The sequence below is a fragment of the Chrysemys picta genome, chromosome 6 (genome assembly GCF_011386835.1).
Source record: "Chrysemys picta bellii isolate R12L10 chromosome 6, ASM1138683v2, whole genome shotgun sequence".
Lineage (NCBI taxonomy): Eukaryota > Metazoa > Chordata > Testudines > Emydidae > Chrysemys > Chrysemys picta.
Genome location: NC_088796.1, coordinates 34,462,777 through 34,482,188, shown reverse-complemented (window position 1 = coordinate 34,482,188; position 19,412 = coordinate 34,462,777). Strand labels below are relative to the sequence as shown.

The following is a 19,412-nucleotide window of genomic DNA, read 5'->3' as shown; positions in this document are numbered from 1 at the left end:
TTGTTAATATAGTATCTATTTTTAAGAAAGGGAAAAATGTTATCCAGGAACTACAGGCCTGTTATTTTGGCCTCAATTGTATAGGAAGTTTTGGAACAGATTTTGAAAGAGAAAGTAGTTAAGGATTGTGACAAAGTTCCTCCTCTGCCTTGTGGTCCTGCGCTTTTTGGCAGATTTGCTTGCCTCAGAGTTTCACAGCAGCCCTCAGTTTGGCCACTTCTGCTAGAGGTTCAAACCTGCCATTCACTCAGCTAACCTCATCACTGGCCAGCATGGGGGAAATGGAGAACAATCCCTGCAGTCTCTGTGCTCCACCTAGTGGGTAAGGGACAGGCCAGATCCCTTTCCAAATTAGACCTTCCCTTCTGGTGTTGCTCACAGACCAGGTCAACTCCTCCTGTGTCCAATCAGGAGTTGGAGGGATGGGGGGAACCCAGGCCTACCCTCTACACCAGGTTCCAGCCCAGGGCCCTGTGGATAGCAGCTGTCTATATATCCTGTATCAGCTGCATGACAGCTACAGCTACAAATCCCTGGTCTACTTCCCTATGGCCTTCCCCCAGCACCTTTTTTATCCTCACCATAGGGTCTTCCTCCTGAAGCCTGATCACACTTGTACACCTCAGTCCACCAGCAGCATTCCTTCTTGCTCACCCTCCACTAACTAATGGAAGAGCCTTTTTAAACCAGGAGTCCTGATTAGTCTGCCTGCCATAATTGATTCTAGTATGTTCTTAATTGGCTCCACGTGTCTTAATTAGCCTGCCTGTCTTAATTGGTTCTAACAGGTTCCTGATTGCTCTAGTGCAGACCCTGCTGTAGTCACTCAGGGAACAGAAAACTATTCACCCAGTGGCCAGTATATTTGCCTTCTACCAGATTCCTGTAACATCACTCCCGTTTCTGTTTTTTTCATTAGTTGTCCCCAGTATTTATTTGGTATCACGGACCTGTGGATCCTCCCCTTAGGCTGGGGGGAGGTCCTTTCACACTTCCTGGATGCCAACAGGACCAGATTCCTGTACTCCACTGGTCTGGGTCTGTCACAGGACATAGAGATGAATGGTCATAGGAATAAAATATAATTTTTTTTTGTTTATAAAAAGTAGATTGTGCCACACCAACCTGATTTCCTTCTTTGAGAAAATAACTGATTTTTTAGACAAAGGAAATGCAGTAGATCTAATATATCTAGATTTCAATAAGGCATTTGATACAGTTCCACATGGGAAATTATTAGTTAAATTGGAGAAGATGGGATTAATATGAGAATTTAATAAGATTGAATTGAATATGAGAAAGGTGAATAAGAATCTGGTTGAAGGGGAGACTACAACAGGTCATATTGAAAGGTGAAATGTCAGGCTGGAGGGAGGTCACTATTGGAGTTCCTCAGGGATCGGTCTTGGGACCAATCTTATTTAACATTTTTATTACTGTCCGTGGCATAAAAAGTGGGAGTGGGCTAATAAAATTCGCGGATGACACAAAGTTGGAGGTATTGCCAATATGGAGCAGGACTGGAATATCATTCAAGATCTGGATGACCTTGTAAACTGGAGCAATAGAAATGGGATGAAATGTAATAGTGCAAAGTGCGAGGTTGTGCATTTGGGGAGTATCAACAAGAATTTGTGCTAAAAACTGGTGATGTATCAGTTGGAAGTGACAAAGGAGGAGAAAGACCTGGGAATATTGGTTGATCACGGGATGACTATGAGTTGCCTATATGATGCAGCTGTGAAAAAGGCTAATGCAGTCCTAGGATGCATCAGGCAACATATTTCCAGTAGGGATAGGGAAGTGTTAGTACCATTATATAAGGCACTGGTGACACCTCATCTGGAATACTGTGAACAATTCTGGTCTCCCGTGTTTAAGAAAGATTAATTCAAACTGGAACAGGTACAGAGAAGGGCTACTAGGATGATCCAAGGCAGGAGTGCCATAACCTTGGTAGAAGTGAGGAGGCCATAAAGGCCCACCTCCCTCCATGGACCCACCCTGCTTTTCCTCTTCCCTCAAGGCCCTGCCCCTTCTGTGGTCCTACCACGTAGCCCCGTCCCTTCGCCAGGCCAGAAGCTGGAGCTGGGCCGTGGTTAGAGCCATCCGGGAAGCCTAGACTGCTCTAGGGAGCCCCACACCCTCCACCTGCCCTGGGCAGCACATCCCAGGGGGCGGGGTCACGGACTGGGGGCTGCTCTTGGGCTGTCTATGAGTCTATTGAAGTTGGAGGAAGTAAGAATCCAGGCACAGTTCCAAACTTTGTGGTTTGGGCCCATCTCTAATTATTGGAATCTTCCACAAATAATATGAATGAATCTCTTTTCTTTTCTGAATGAATTGACAATTTACTTGTATTAGAGACTTCCCAAGGACTTATATGGCTTCTCTAGAAAACATTAGCCTTTTGTACGCAGAATTATCCTGCTTTTCCCAGAATTGTTTGATAACATGTTGAACTCTGGAAACCAAGCTGAACTCTTAGAGCCACTAGCGGAACTGAAAGTTTACTCCTTGACAATTCAAGGCTCGTTTTTTTCCAGATTGCACTATTTGTCTGTTGAAAAGTGGGAAGTTTTGCAAAGGTTAGGTGTTGCCTCAGGTGTATTGGGAAATTACCTTTGCAGGTTTGGCCTGTATTAGGATGACACTTGAATTGTTGGAAAGATTTACATATTTATATTGCCTAAAAGTTTGGAAACTTTTTATCTGTAGCAAAGCACCATAGATCACAGAAAATATACAGAAGTCCAGGCACAGAAAAAATCAAGTGAGGACACTGATTGTGAATGAATTTTTCTTTATGTTATTTTTAAAAAACGGAGGGCCAGATCCTCAGCTGACTTCAGTGGAGCTGCACTGATTTACACCAGTTGAAAATTTTGACATAATATATTGAAGCAATGAATGTCCCTTGCCTGGCAGAATAGATCTCTGTTCTTAAACAGGATTCTTCATATTTTTATAGTGTACACAGAGCTGATGCTAGTCTCATCTGGATTCTTGCTGGGATATAATATTCAATAAGAAGTTAGGACATAGGGCTTGATTCACCTTGATTTATGCCTATGTGAGGCCACTGAAATCAGTGGAGCTACACTATTGGAGTGCAACTTGAGTAATGCAGTGAAGAACCAAGCTTTGTGGTCTTCAGTTGATATTTAAGCTGATTAATAGGTCTGTACTAGAGAACTGGTTCAGTTGCTATGTATGCTGGAGACCTATTCCAAAGTGCACCTTTGATAGGGCAGCTCTAATTTATGATTTGTCAAATCCCTCTAGAGGCTGAGATGCCAACCAGGGATCATGCTCTGGACCTTCATGTTAGGGGAATCCTCAGCTGCCTGTTTTGACCCTTTCATGGCTATAGTGATGCAAAAGGCCTATAGTGTGGGCCAGAATTTGGCCCATACATTTGTACAGGACTCTAGGATTAGGGTCTGCAGACTTGTTCCCAGAAACCCAGTACCTCAGAACAATCTGAAACATGCCAACTGCTAAGTGCCAAAAGTGCCAGCTGCTAATTATAGCACTGGCACAGATCTATATCAACATTCCCTGTTTTCATGTTCCTACAAGTCCCCCTCTATAGGGGAAATCATGACAGCTCTTCATTATTGATATTGCTACAATGTAGAGATACAGGCAATCCAGTGAAAATGGTTCAGGTTCTTTGTCTGAAATGTAGAGATAGTGCTTATCCAAGGGAAGAGTCTGACCTAAAACCCATTTCTAAAACCCCACAGTTAATGGGTGTTTGGAATTGCTATACTACAACTAATAATTTTAAATAATAACATTTCCAAACCCCCTTAACTCTGGAGGGGTTAAAAACTAATTCCAAATTTGAGGCTTGATCCCATTGTTAGTTCATTCCTTTCCTCAGCAGCGCCGGTATTTATGAGACCACTTTATACATATAATGTGTTTCTGTTCTTTTCTGTAATCACAGAATAACAACATAAAAGTTCTAAAGTTAAAAAGACCAGAGAGTGGTTTTACAACACTATATTGCACATTGTTTATATCATGTGAGAACTGCTTAGCTGTAGTCCATTTCAGAAGCACAAGTTATTGCAAAATTTGGAAGTAATTTTAGGAACCCAAGGACCTTGTGGCCCATGGACTCACTCCCTGAAAACTCCCCAGATGTGGAGCCACTAGGCAGATGGTGAGAAATGTGTTTTTACATATTCATCTGTTAATGCAAAGGTCCCAGTGCAGACATTAACACTCGAAAGTGTTATGTGGATTTGGAACAATCCCTGGAAGAGTTGTGTTCCATAAAAAATGATTCTGACAATCTGTGACAGAGATAATCCTGTCCTATTTCCATGCCAAAAGCCTGGTTTCCAATCAAGAAGCCAGATCTAATGAGCCAGACTCACTCCTGTACCCACACCAGTACTGGGGTGCTGCTTCCACCACTCCAGCCACTCTTCACAGCAGCACCCCAGCCCAGTGATTACATTATTACTATTCTTTTAATTTTTGTTCATTATTATTTTAGGTCAGAAAGAAGCAGCAGCAATGACAGGAATGATAAAGTAGTAGAAACAAATCTTGCATTTTTTCAGTTGCAGAGATGAATGATGATGATGATGATGATATATTTGTAGTACAGTAATGCCTAGAAGCCCCATCCGAGATCAGAGCCTCATTGTGCTAGGTACTGTGCAAACATAGTAAGAGACCGTCTCTGCCCTTAAGTCTAAATACAAGGCAGATAAAGGGTGTGTGGGGGGGGAAACAGAAGTGATTGATGAGTGAGCCAGGAATAAAGCTCACATTTCCTAACTTCCAGCCAGGTGTCTAGTCACTGGACCACACTGGCCAGACACAGTCTACAATGTTTTATAAGTGTTCTCAAACTATGACAATTTAAAAGGTATAAAGAAAGCCTGAACTTTTTTTCTTTAAAGGGAGGAGGAGAAGAAGGGGAGAGAAGAAAGGAGGTTCTGCTTGCTTTCATTATTAGAAATTCAAGTTTAGCCTACATAGTTCTTTTTCAGAAAGACTCTATGAACAACTTGAGAACTAATAGGCTTATGGTAATGATGTCAGAGACACCCAAGTGAGTAAAATCTGGAGCCTCCAAGTTTAGAGGCACACCCATATGTCATCACACAGAAGACAAATCCTGTTCCTCTGATAGAATGATGTAGGAGAAAGTTGGTATGGGGATTTTTTCAGAGCTTTCCTTCCCCTTAATCTCCTCCTGCAGTTATTACTGCACAAGTGGATATTCTGACTCAAAGGGTCTAATTTCTTAGTAAGGGAGGTACTAAGGGTGACAGAATCAGGCTCTGAGTGCACCAAAAGTCCTAATTAATTTTAATTTTGCATGTCTAGTATAATTACTGACTAGCCTTCCACTAAAGCTAAATCCTGAAATGGGTGGTTCATCTGTAAGCTTGGGAAAATCTCGTCACACACTGAAGTCACTCGTCTATTTGATTGCTAATTGCTTTTAAGAGTCCTGTTTGGCTAGTCCTACTCAGCAAGTAAGTATCACCAGAGAAAGATAGTAGATTTCCTAAGACATGGGTAGTAGCATAAACAAAGCTATTAAGGAGGATGGGGAAAACATTATCGATAATTTCTGGGGTAACTAGTAGAGGCAAAACAAATTCTGAGGACATGAACTTGGTCATAAACATCCTTTATTGCTCAACTGCTCCACAAGAAAATACAGGGGGAATGGAGAAAAGAAAAGAAATAAAGAAAGAAGGAAGGAGAAGGTATTTTGTGGTGTCTGGGACAAATTACATTATCAAGCAAGGATGTATTTTAATTAAAGGACAATATGTTTTTTGAGAGTATCGTCTCCTGCCTTCTTCCAACCTTCTACTCCAAGAGGAGATGCATAGATTTTGAGGTCAGAAGAGACCGTTCTGATAATCTAGTCTGACCTACATAATATAGACATGACAACATGAGATGAATTTGGACATAATGTGATTTCACTGCTTTACTGGAGATTCCTAAGAGGCAGATTAAAGTCAAAGACAACCAATGCACATTGGAGGGACTGAATATTTCAGCCACACTTTCTGGTCCCAGTTCAGCAAGGCACTTTAGCATGTGCCTAACTTTAAGCAGGTGGATAGTCCCATTGATTTAAATGGGACTAATTCTGTGCTTAAAGTTAGGCATGTACTTAAGTACCTTGGTGAATCAGTACCTGGACAAGAAAGTGTCTCTTTTTTTGTAGTCAGGGACCCAATTCATGATTGCTCTATGACCCTTAACAACAGTTCTGCCAGTGTACATGAGACATAAAGTCACTGTAACTGATCACTACAGAATGTTCCTGGCACAGAGAAAATTGGATTGAGATTTAGAAGTTCTGATGTTTATTTGGTATGTATTAAAAGTTTAAAAAAAAAAAACTTGATGTTAAACATGATTTCTGCTTCTGCCAGACATCTCCACTACAAGCTACATATCCAATGATATAGCTCAACAACAGGGATATTCAAAGAATAGTTAATGTGGATAATATAATGATTATGATCACAAATTACAACAACAATCATATTGGTCTTTATGTGGGTGTGTGAGGAAGCAAAATTCCTTCCTGAGCATCCCCAAAGGCAGGGCAGAGAAAAAAACACCCCCAACATGAACTATAACTAAATGGTCGTGGTTCACCCCCTACCTTCTGTGGGCTGGTCTCCATAATGGTGCAAATAAGCCATGTCCCACAAAGACATGTACCATTGGGAAGTGCTCTACCAGTGCACTGGAAAGCTTGGAGCTTTCAGAGACTGATTTCTGACTCAAAGTCTCTTGAGACAGTGCAGAGCTTCCTCCCCACTCCAATGCAGGTTTTACCTAATTGGCACAAATGGCTTCTAAGTCAAAGGACTTAATTTGAGGGATTGACATAAGGATTTCAAGGTAACAAAGTACAATTAATTTATCCTGCGTGCTAGGTGGCTAAGCCCCCATTTTGAGGTGTTTTGTGCTGCAGTGCCACCACTATTGCTAATGACATTCATCTCGATAACTTTTTTCCATTTAAAAGTAGACGAAAGCTGTCCTGGCTTTCCCATTACTTTACTGAGACAAGAATGTGGATGAGAAGAGCTGTCTGAAGTTTGATCTGGACAAGACAAAGATAACATGGTGGGTAAAAGGAAACATCCACAGTACTTGTGGGGGTATATGTTTCCCTCTTCTCTTGGTCAAATAGGTTTGCAACTTAAAAGTTCTTTTGGACCATTGTCTGCTTCTGAATTACAGGGTAGAAGTAGTGGCCATAACTCCAGTTATCAAAGCGACTGCAAACTTTCCTTTCAGAACTGGACCTCACTATGAATAGTCAAGTCTTTGTCACTTCCTGATTGTACAACTGTGATTCACTCTACTTGGGGATATGCTTGAAGACCACTCTGAAGTGTTACTTAACGTAGAATATGTCAGACCAGTTGCTTACGAGTTGTGATCTCTGCAAAGCATATTACATCCGTGCTCTGTATGTGGTCTTGACTTCATATTTGCTTTTGAGCACAATTCAAGGTGTTTGTATAGGCCTCATCTACACTTAAAAATTAGGTCGACCTAGCTACATTGCTCAGGGCTGTGAAAAATGTCATGCTCTGAATGCCGTAGTTACGCTGACCTAACCCCATGTAGATGCAGCTAGGTCAACGGCTGAATTCTTCAGTCAACTTAGTGACCACCTCTTTGAGAGGTGGATAAACTACATTGATGGAAAAACCCCTTGCACTGATGTAGGAAGCATCTATGTTACAAGCGGCATAGCTGTGGAGCTGCTGCTGCTGTAGCGCTTGTCATGTAGACATAGCCTCAATCTTTAAAGTCATATTGGCTCGACTGCTAGCTGTTCAAGACACCTCCCCAAATGTATTACCTTGAGAGATGAGATCAGCTAAGTTGCTCATTGACAGTCTCTAAATTTGAACTCTAAGGGATTGGAGATAGAGCATCTTTAGAAAAACATCTTCAACCCTGGAACTTGTTTCCCTTGTTGATCTGCCAGAGCCTGTTTTTCAACCTTCCAGGCATAGCACAAAGCCCATCTGTTTACTGACAGATGTAGTAGAAGGTAGGTAGGATACATGGGAAATCTCAGAATAGTTTGGGTCTAGTGTTTCTGCGTGTAGTGTCAGTAAATCTGCCTGCAATTTTGTTTTTTAAGAATATGTAGACATGCTCAGGGGCTTGAATGATGGATTTTTGTTTTATATCAGTATTAAACTAGTGATTTTTCCATCAGCATTTTGCTGGAAAAAGCCATTTCAACCAAAACAAAAATGTTCACAAAAGAATTTCATTTGGGTGAAAAGGTTAGTTTTTCAATTAAAAGTTTCTAAATTAAAAATTCTTTCTATTTTGGTGAGGGGAAAAAAAGTTTATCTGACTTTTTTTTACTCTTCAGTCCCTTTTCCAGTGATGGTGGGGAAATAAGTAAAAAGTAGTGTTTTTAAAAATTGCACTGGCAACCTTAATTCTGGAATTCCCTGTCATTTTAGTGCTTGACATCACCACATTAATGTTCTTTTAATGCAGTTTTGGATGTAATTTCCTAATTTAAAAAACAACAACCCTGAAAAACTGAAATTTTATCCTGTGGAACCATATATAGTGACCACCTCCTACTTTGGGTCATCAGCAGGGTTTGGACGGCTAGAGCCACAGCACAGGCTGCTAGGGTTTGCGCTAGGAGAGTGACTGATAGAAGTAGTAGGCTGTTATTCTTGGTGTGATTCACAGCTACTCGCTGCCAGCAGAGGACTCCAGAGACTCCGGACTCCGGGGTTCAAGAGGGGAGTAGTGTCTGGGTAACAGACCTCTCTGCCCCTCTCTCCCCCGCCACTGCCCCGGGTGACCACGCAGCCAGCTCGGGCAGTACCCTCACAGCGGGCTCTCTAGGGCCTGGCCCAGCTGGGCGGTCACCGACACGCGGGCTGCACGCGGTCGTGCGGCCACCGCACAGCGGGAGCTGAGGGATCACGGCCAACTCCCGCCTTCCCTCGCGGCCGCCAGAGGGCGGGGCTGCGGCGGAAAGTGAGGGCGGGCCATGAATCTCGGTCGCCTGGGCGGGGACACGTAGCGCGCTGCGGAGCAAGGCGATTGGCCGGCGGCCGTTGCGCGGTGCCGGAGTGGAACGTCTGCACAGGGGCGGCCGCACGCGCCCGCAGCCCGGCCGGGGCCCGCCCCTTCCTTAAAGCCGCAGCCCGGGTAGGAGCCGCAGTGGCGGCAGCAGCAGCGGCCAGTGCCAGGCGTCGTTGGCTGCAGCGCTTCGTTTCGGAGCGCTGACTGGATGCGGCAGAGCCTCTCCCGCTACCCCCAGGCACCAAGCCCCGCCGGAGTCCGCGTCCCTCGCCGCGCAGCAGCCGGCGCCCAGGGCTGGCAGGATGTTTGACAAGACGCGGCTGCCCTTCGTGTTCCTGGATGTGGTCTGCGTGGTGCTGGGTACGTCTCCGGCTGCTTCGGTGCCTTGCTCTGTCTCCTGCCCCGCTTGCTATCTCCCGGGCTGTGCGGGGCTTGGCACCCTCCCTGCCGCGGTGTGGGGTGCGCGCCTGGCTGCAGCAGCGTTCCGCTCGGCTCGCGGTGCGGCTCACACGCTAATCACCGGCTGTCCGCCCTCCCCTGGGAGGGAGGCTGCTCCAGCTGCCAGCACAGGGGCAGCCTTCTCTGGCTGACTGCTTCCACTGCTCTCCCATCACCTTTCATCCTTTCCCCGCCCGCTCTCCCCTCCCTCCGCACCAGAGCGACTGGGAGCCTCTCTCCTTCCCCTCCCCTTCACCTGGAGAAACCTGGTCGCTGCGACTGCCCCAAATCAGGATGATCAGCGGCTGGTTAACGCAGTTAATGGCTTTAAACAAGAAGCACGTGTGTAGTCCTATTGCGGTTCGTTACCGGCAGAAGTGAAGTATTGGAGGGGGTTGCCCTCCGGTAGAGCTAGTTCTGCTGGAAAGCAGATGGCTTGGGCCGTCTTTCTGTAGGTTTTTGAGGTTCACTAGGATTTTGTTCCTTTCTTTACCCAGGTATGTTAATGTAGTTGACGAGCTTGCGACAGTGGTGATGAAGAGGAAATGAGTGTTTATTTCTAGAAGGCTAAATCTTACTAATTTTGTCTTGTGTAATGTGATGCATTTCTGCTCTCTCAACCTCTTCCAGGTCTCTAACCTTTTTCGGGTTTTTATTTTTCATCTGCTTTGACAGTTAATGAGTAGCAAACCCATTCTGGTTACAGCCCAAGGAACTTCTCTGTATTGTAGGCTTTGTCTTTTGGAGATTTGTTTTTCTTTCCTCCTTGGTTTAGGTAGCCCACGTTTTTCTGCAGAAAAATCAACAAGAGGGCTAGTTAGGAAAATGTGTTTTGTTCTTTGTTTTGTGGCATGAAGGATGGGTACACAGTAGTAATGATGCAGTAGATGAAATATACAATAAATCCTTTCCTGCTTAAAATGAATAGGCTTATCCAAAAAGTTTTTGTCTTCATCTTAATAGGTTATTGTACAATAAGCCTGGTCTAACAAATCCCTGATGATTAGAGCATCTGGTTGTTGTCCATATCCTCCACTCTCCAACCCTAGGCATTTGTAAAGGTAACCTCCAATTTACAGAGCTAGTAGTGGGGAAAACCACTCTTTAGTAAAAGCTGATCCAAGTAAATGGATGGAATTCCAAGTATAACTCATAATCTCCGCAGCATGCTCGTGGTGATGTAGCATCTTCTTCCATAAGCAGATGTCAGTATTGGACTTGGTGCAGACTAATAGGAACGTTTAAGGGTTTTCAAGTTCTTTCACTACTATTTACTAATGTCTACTGTCTAGCATGCCCCCGCCCTGTCAAAACTGTTAACAGCATTTAGTGTGACTTCCCTGGCGTTAATACCCATCCTTCAATAATAGTGCAGCTGCACTGTTGGTATAAATGGTATAAGGGCTAATGGATGGTTTTAGTGTCATGTCATCAAAACCTTGCCATACTGCTGAGAGGATCACATGTCTGGTCTTTGGGCTGTAGGTGAAAACATCCTTCAGTTGATCCAAAAGACAGATTTTTTTTTTTAAATGGACCTTAATAAGAAAGCATAGTTGTGCTCTTGCTGAAGAAGCAATTTCATGTTAACAAAAATAATAAATGCAGTGGAATATTTTAATGTCAATTTGGAACACCCCCTCCTTTCATCATTTATATCTGCATCTAATGATCACTCACTTTTTTTTTTTTTTTTTTTTTTAAAGTTTTAAAGTGAAGACATTTCCAAAATGGCCACGAGCATGCAATCATCTCATCAGTTTTTAGTGATATACTGCCAAAGCAGTCGTGTCAGATTATAATTGATCCTGATTGGCCAACTTGGAACTGTAGCATTCCCTACCTGCAGCTCCATTAGACATCCTAATACATTGACATCAGTAGGACACTACTTTTGGAAAGCAGATTTGGCTCCATTTAGCCAAATGGCTGCAAGTTGTGATCAGTTACAAAACTTAGAATATTTTCAACAGCCTCGCTATATTAAATTTTGATACTTTTTTGTGGCCTTTCAAGTGGTTAAGTCTTCATTTTATATTGGGATTTTTAAATGCCTTTTTAATGGGTCAAGTATTTAGCATTACATGTACATTTTAAATTCAAGACAGTAAAATTTTCTTTAATTTAAAATATGTAAAACATATAAACCCTTCACAGCAAATTAAAATTAAGGGAAGGTGACCAAAAAAATTACATGAATCTTAAATTTCCAATGATGGATACTATTAAAATCATCTGAGCCTGTTTCTCTGATCTCCCCTTAAGTCTGTCAGCTCAAACTTACATAGACTAAAAGTTCTGTTTTAGTTTTCTCCTCCCCACGATCTCCTTTCTTGATCACTGTGGACAACACTACCATTCTGCTTGGTACTCAGGCCTGGACTTTCTCTCTGACTCAGACATATCTCTAGGTTCTCTCACTGAAGTTATATCAAAGCCTTGTTGATATTTGTGTATTACATCCCTAAAATATGGCCATTTAAATCCATCCACATAGCTAAACTTCTCATCCTGGCTTTTCTCATATTGATTACTGCAATGTCTCTTTCTTTGGCCTTGATAAATCAATCCTGCTGTGCTCATTTCCATTCAGAATGTTGCTGCAAAGATTATTTTCCTATCCTGTTGTCTTGACTATGTCATTCTTCTCTTTTGAAGCCCTCCACTGGCTCGCCTTTTGATAAGAACAGATTTAAAGTTTTTATTAAAGCTAATGTTAAAAAAATTACGTAATACATAGGTTGAGAAAAGAGTGTCTGTACATCTGGGTATAGTGCTTAGATTATCCACAAATACAGAGTTTGTTTTTAAAAGTCATATGATACATAGAGTACATAATCCGCAATAACTCAAATTTAGGTGAATAAATTTAAGAATACAGTTTAGATATTAGCATCCAAGTATTCAGGTACATCACTTATGCAAAGTTGTACAGAGATTTGGTTGTGGAAAGCAATATATATATATAAATGAGTGGAGATTGTCCCTCAGTAAGTGAGAACTAGGGTAGATTGTCCATTTAGGGAATACAATCGATCAGGGAAGTCTTTCAGTTACTTTCCTCGCTACGCTTCTCATCGGCACTATAGCATCAAACATAAGCTACTTGTCTTCACTTTCAAGGCCCTTCACAATCCATCCTTACCCTAGGGCATACCTATTCTCTCTTATTCAATATCTTATCAAAAGGTTGGCACCTTCCTCTGACTCACAGCATCATCACCTTTATGCTTTCTCCCATGCCGCCCCTTATGTTTGGGAGAAGCTTCTTGTAAACATCTGAAAAACTAACTCGTTATTCTCTTTCAAAATTCTCCTTCGCCATGAAGCCTACAGAAAACTTGACAACAGCTAGGTTGTCGATGTGCTGACATCATAGCCTAATCAGTCTGACCAATGCAGTCTCATTGTTTCCTTGTACTTCTCCCCCCCCCCCCCCCATCTGCCTGTATGCATCTGTTGTCTTCTTTGGACTGTAAGCTGTTTGGGGTAGGCACGTTCTTTGTTCTGTATGCAGCAGTTAGCACAGTGGGGTCACAGTCCATGACTGAGGCTCCTAGGCAATACAAATTATTATTAATAGAATGAGCTCCTGCATGGCCCATGAGTGAACACCCCTCTTGCTCAGCAGCAGAATATTCTTATTCTTGGACCCCTCTTGAGAAAAGAACGCACTTAGGTGCCTTGCTGAATTGGAGTCTGAGTACTGGATAGCTGAGAGTCTCTTCTACAAACGCATCTTCTTTAGCCTAAGCTAGTTAACGGGGTGGGGGGATGTTACCAGTGTGTCACATGAAGAGAATTGTTCCACACCCGTAGGCTTAAATGCATTGACAAAACCTGACAGACGAGGTGGGGGAGGTGATATCTTTTATTGGACCCGACTTCTGTTAGCGTGAAAGCTTGTGTCTCTCACCTACGCAGAGGTCTTCTTCAGGTCATCTCTAATTCGTTAAGATACGTGGGCTGTACTATTTGTAAAATTAGGGAATGGCTTAGTTAATACATGAAGGGGGCAAGATGGGAATAGACTTTGGTGCTAGATTGTCTGTCTTGAGTGAGTGAGCAAATCCCTGGGAAGAGCACCTGATTTTAGTTCAGTGTATTATGGAGAGTGTGGCTTTAGCCTCAGGTCTTCATGAAAGATATATTTACACTTCTGAGGGAAAACTCCTGCCGGATATGAAATGCTTCTAGTTCTCCAAACATCCTTGCGTCTCACCTTGTGTTACTCAAATTATCTGTGTGCCTGTGGGACTAAAGATATCCACAGGTCCCCTACTGGAGATTAAGCTTAATGTTTCATGAATGTGATCACTGGGGAGTGTCTGATATAGCAGGGGAAACCCTCCTTAACAGTGTCATTCAAAACACTTCTAGCTTGATAGATCAGCCAGAGTCTGGGACCAACCTCAAATTTTGATATGTTGTCATAAAAAAGGTTCTTACACTATTGGGGGGGGCGCGTTTGCTAAGATTTTATATATAAACTTTCTTTTTGGAGTCTTCTACAAAATGATTAGATTAGAATTTCACTGTATCTTAAGTGTCTTTTTTTCCCTCTTTTTTTTTTTTCCCCTTCTTTTTCCTATGTTTCCTATACAGTACTGGACTGCAAGACTGTGGGCAATAGCCTATTTTCAAGGTGATTGTACTATATATCTTTGCTTACAGGGAAATATTTTTTTCTCCTCTAGAAAATACAGGTGGTCTGAAGTACTGACTAGCTCCTCTTCCTGCACACTCCAGAACATCCCTCTTTTCTAATGGAGAAAAGTGTGTCCGTGTATCTTTCAGTTGAGCCCTCACTTATATATTAAGATTACCACAGAGGAACACAATGCTTACAAGATAGTAATATGCAGTCCTTGCCCCAAAGAATATACAGTGTAATACAAACAAGACGGAGTGAAAATGCAACACCCTTACAAGTAACGCTGGGTGTCAAAGTGCCATAGAAGCTGGTCGGTTTGTTTTCTAATTAGACAAGCTTGTGTTAATTACAGGGCTTCTTATTTCCTGACTCATGTCTTCCCTGACTCATGTCTTCCCTGAAGACCGTAGTTGTTTGCAATCTGGGCCCACAGGTAAAAGCACATGACATTTGCCTACAAGATGTGCTGACTTCTTATTGAAGAAGGTGAACAAATTTATCAGTTTGAATAACGGAAAAAATCAAACCCCATAATCTGTTACTTAACCCATACAGAATAAACTATTGACTTAACAGTTGGTGACAGTTGTGGGGTAGAAATCCTTGGCTGTAGGTACAATAAAGCTGTAAGCTATGAGGAAATAGAAATTTTTCTTCTTCCTGTTGATGATGAATTGACACTACTGATGTCTTAACATGGTTGATGAAACACCTGTGATGCTATTAGAGAAATACTCTAACTAGGTAATTTAAGGAGGAAGTAAACTATTTACAAAAGGAGAGGATTACCTATCCTTTTTCTTGAATTGTGTTGGGTACAGCTAAAAAGATGAGTAATTTCTTTTATAGCGCAGATAATCTTGTCCACCTCCCATAAAGCTGGTGTAGTGTGGCAAAAGCAATAATATACAAATATCAATTAGTCACTATTGATTAATGGGGTGGGGGAGAAAGCTCTTGTCTTCCAAAGAGAACATCGCTAAAAAGCAACAGAGGATCCTGTGGCACCTTTAAGACTAACAGAAGTATTGGGAGCATAAGCTTTCGTGGGTAAGAACCTCGCTTCTTCAGATGCAAGCTTATGCTCCCAAGACTTCTGTTAGTCTTAAAGGTGCCACAGGACCCTCTGTTGCTTTTTACAGATTCAGACTAACACGGCTACCCCTCTGATAAAAGAGAACATCGCTGACTATAAGTATGCTTTTGTGTTTAATAAATACTTCAAATTAGATAAGAGAATGCTGACTCTGTTAGATTTAAATCAGCTTCATTTTTAAAATATTGAAAGTGATGGATTGAATTGTGAAAGTTGCAGAAGAGTATTGGATTATAATTTGTCTGGAACAAATGTGGACCAGTATCTCTTTTCCACTCTGGGTGGATCAGAGACTAAGGCGATGTCTCTACTGCCAAAAAAGATAGTGGTGTGGGTCTACAGAAGGATAGCTGAAATGTTTAGTCATAATCTTGCTGTAAAAATCCTAGTTAATTCTCATAAACTATCTCTCTAGTTTTAAAACCCCCCTCCCCATATTTTTCCCCACATGGTCTGTCTACACTCCACCAAAAGAAGCGTGCAGCGTAGAGTACGTGAACATGTAGCCCCTGCCCCCAGCACAAATAACATTATAGCTGGTGGGGCACAGCTTAGGTGAGCAGCGAAAAGATGCCCTGAAGGGGGTGGGTATGTATGTGAGTACATACCGTAGACCCTTCCTACTACCCCAAGCATTGCTTCCTGTCTACGCTGCTGTTTTTAGCAGCATAGTGTCCTGCTGCTCCTGTGCTGTTGGAGCCCGTCCCTGCTGTAGAGAGAGGCTTCAGTAGCAGCAAGCTGCTGATCTGTTTGTTTTGTTCCCCCGCCCCACCCTGTCTCCTCCCCACCTCTAAAGTATTTCGCTGATGTGTAGCTACACCGGGGTGAACAAACTTTTTGGCCCGAGGGCCACATCTGGGAGCTTGAGGGCCAGATTAAAATGGCTGGTGGCCCGAATTCGGCCTGCGGGCCACCCTGAGCTACATGCTGCTGTGTTAGTGTGTGTATTGTAGATGTAGCCTCAGTGAAGGCAAAGCTTAAATGACAGCTGAGGTGTCAGTGCTGATCAAACAATGCCTATTTCTGTGTAGTGTTGCAGTTCCTGAACGCTGTAGTTCCCCAGCCTTGCCACCTCTACCTTGACTTCTTGTGACTCACAAACATACTGTTGGTACCACTTCCAAGTTTATCATTATGTGGATGTTAAACTTCTAGAATGCAAATTGTTGTTGAATCTTCAGAGTCCGGTGAAAGGGGCAACTTGTCTTCAATTTAGCTACGGTGCACGTGAGAGAAGCATTCTCTTCTAAGATCTATTGAGAGCACAGGTGACTGACCAAAACTGCAAGGCTTTTTCCTCACCCTGTTTTTGTTTTTCCTGATCCCCGAATGCTTTTGCTGCCAAGAACAGCACCAAAAAACTCCCTTCACTTTGCATAATGTGATCCACTTCATGCAGAAGCTGTCACTTCTGCCATATTAGGAAGCAAAAATCCAGAGTTAGTCTTAATCTAGCATTTACTAGTTAATAGCCATTGTCTTAAACCACTGGTCTGGCTCTTATGTTTTAGGTGGAAGCAACTGGGTTTTAGTAGCTTCAGTTCAAACTGTATATAGTGTACTTACTATAGTTGTTTGCCTTCATGGAAAACTGATGGATTAAATTTTAAAAACTTATCATTCTGTCCCTGGCACAATTATGAAGATGCAGGTGAGCAGTTCAATTGATCAGTAAATCTCTCTACCTATATTAGGTGGTTGTGGGAGGGGAAGGAGAAGGATGGAGATCAAATGTGATAATCAAAGGAAAGTAAAAGAGGTTATTTTACACAATCAGGGAGCAACTGACTAAAGAGACCTTTTACATTGGGCAAACAACATAGAGGGTCTTAGCCTCCCTCCCCCTCCCAGCACATGACTGGTGGCAGCACTTATGGGTGGAAGTGGGAAGAATGTCTTCAGGTTTAGTTCAGCTAGACCAAATATGTGAAACCAACTACCAAAAGTGCGATGACTGGAAGAACACAATAAATAGCTACAAAAGTTTGAAAAGTCCCTACTAGTCACAAAAGATTAAGGTCACAAAAGCCTCAATAAAAAGTAATCAATTAGCAGGTTATGTTAGAATTCTAGACTCTACTTACAGAAGTCGGAGATGGTAAAGACCCGTAAGTACAAGCAGTCCATCCTCTTGTCTGCTAGTGTGATTTGTTCCCTTTCATATGGTCTTGAGTGCTCCATCCAACCTGCTTTTAACTGTCCATTAAAAAAAAAAAGGGGGGGGGGATGGGAGGGCTTCCCCCTCTTTGCTGGGAGTCTGCTTCAATAAAATAAATTTGGGCCTCATCCAAAGCCTGTTGAAGTCAGTGGAAAATACTGATTTCAGGAGACAATTTTTAAACAGTAATTGTCTGCTTTTCAGGCATCAGTGTAAAATTAAAAGAAAACTCCCAGTTTTGCCAATTCTGTACAGTTTATTTATAGTCTGTCATGAAGCACAGAAACCCTAATGTAAACTTTTTCACCATCCAACTTCTGCTGAAATCAATGGCAAATCTCCTGATTGACTTCAGAGGGAACAAGACTGGGCCATGTGAGATGAACATGAAGATATCACAGTGGTGCTGTGTGTGAGAAACAGGACTCTCTTAAAATATACCGTACTTTAACTTCTTGGGATACATTGTTACATGACCACAGCATTGTAACTACTGTGCATTAACTCATGTGTGGCTACAGTTCTGACCACAGAATAAACTTGCGGTTATGATTTGGTTTTATGCTGCAAAGATTCTGACCGGGGGGAGATGTTTGTAAATTGTAATGAGAGGATATAGTAACCCCTATGGCAGGGGTGGGCAAACTACAGCCTGGGGGCTGCATTTAATCTGGCCCTCGAGCTCCCGCTGGGGAGCGGGGTTGGGGGCTTGTCCTGTTCCCCGCATGCTGTGGCTCCGCGCGGCTTCCGCAAGCAGCGGCATATCTCCCCTCCAGCTCCTATGCGTAGGGGCAGCCAGGGGGCTCTGCACACAGTTCTTACCCCAAGCGCTGCCCTCATAGTTCCCGTTGGCCAGGAATGAGGGCCAATGGGAGCTGTGGGGGCAGCACCTGTGGGTGAGGCAGTACGCAGAGCCACCTGGCCGCACCTCTGCATAGGAGCCAGAGGGGGGGGGACGCTGCTGCTGCTTCCAGGAGCTGCTTGAGGAGGTAAGTGCCGCCCGGAGCCTGCACCCTTGGCCCCCTCCCATGCCCCAACCCCCTGCCCCAGCCCTGATCCCCCTCCTGCCCTCTGAACCCCTCAGTCCCAGCCTGGAGCACCCTCCTGCACCCCCAGCCCTGCAGCCCCACCCCGGGCCCACACCCCCAGCTGGAGCCCTCACCCCCCTGCACTCCCTCCCCCAGCCCGGTGCCCCCTCCTGCACTCTGAACTCCTCCTTTCTGGCTCCACCCTAGAGCCCGCACCCCCACCCCAATTTTGTGAGCATTCATGGCCCATCATACAATTTCTATTCCCAGATGTGGCCCTCAGCCAAAAAGTTTGCCCACCCCTGGTGTAGCTACACATCAGTGAAATGCTTTGGTGGTGGGGAGGAGACAGAGCAGGGCGGGGGAACAAAAAAAACAGATCAGCAGCTTGCTGCTGCTGGGACCTCTCTCTACAGCAGGGAAGGGCTCCAGCAGCAGGGACTTGCCGGAGCCTTTCCCAGCAACCTCCCCCTTGCCAGACCCTCCCCCCAGCTAGAGCCTTCCCCCTCCCCTGCATCCCAACTTCCTGCCCCAGCCCAGAGCTTCTTGCCCCAACCTGAACTCCTCATTTCTGGCCCCACCCCAGAGCTTGCCCCCTCAGCCAGACCCCTCACACCCTCTTGCAGTCAGCTCCAATTTGGTGAGCATTCATGGCCCGCCATACAATTTCCATACCCAGATGTGGCCCTCAGGCCAAAAAGTTTGCCCATCCCTTCCCTATGGGATATTATGTTTGTGCCCTTTTTTAGGGGGATGAAGGCTGGTTCTTTGAGCTAGTTTTTATTGTACTGTGTTATTTATATTTGTTTAAAGTGGGGGGGACTTGGCAGCAATTCTTCCATCGTCGTCTTTTTGGTCTAGATATGAAAACTTTTGACTATTAATGATCTAAAGCAGAAGAACCCCTTAATGATTTGGGGAGTGCTTATACTCCCAGTGTCTGCGTATGTT

At 43.6% G+C, this 19,412-nt stretch overlaps 1 protein-coding gene across 4 annotated transcripts in view; it reads left to right on the top strand.

The window, feature by feature from the left end:
- The window catches only part of PLPP1 (phospholipid phosphatase 1), a 160,711-nt gene that overhangs the window by 31,079 nt on the left and 110,220 nt on the right, over positions 1–19,412 (top strand). Inside the window, exon 1 of one of the 4 annotated variants that reach the window (XM_005300848.5) lies at positions 9,201–9,447. The exons of 2 other annotated variants lie outside the window; for them this stretch is intronic. In XM_005300848.5, coding sequence (XP_005300905.1) covers positions 9,390–9,447 — 58 coding nt within the window. In that variant the 5' untranslated portion in view covers positions 9,201–9,389. Of the gene's footprint in view, positions 1–9,200; positions 9,448–19,412 lie in introns of those variants that run through there. One more of the 4 variants, XM_005300849.5, reaches the window with a different exon arrangement.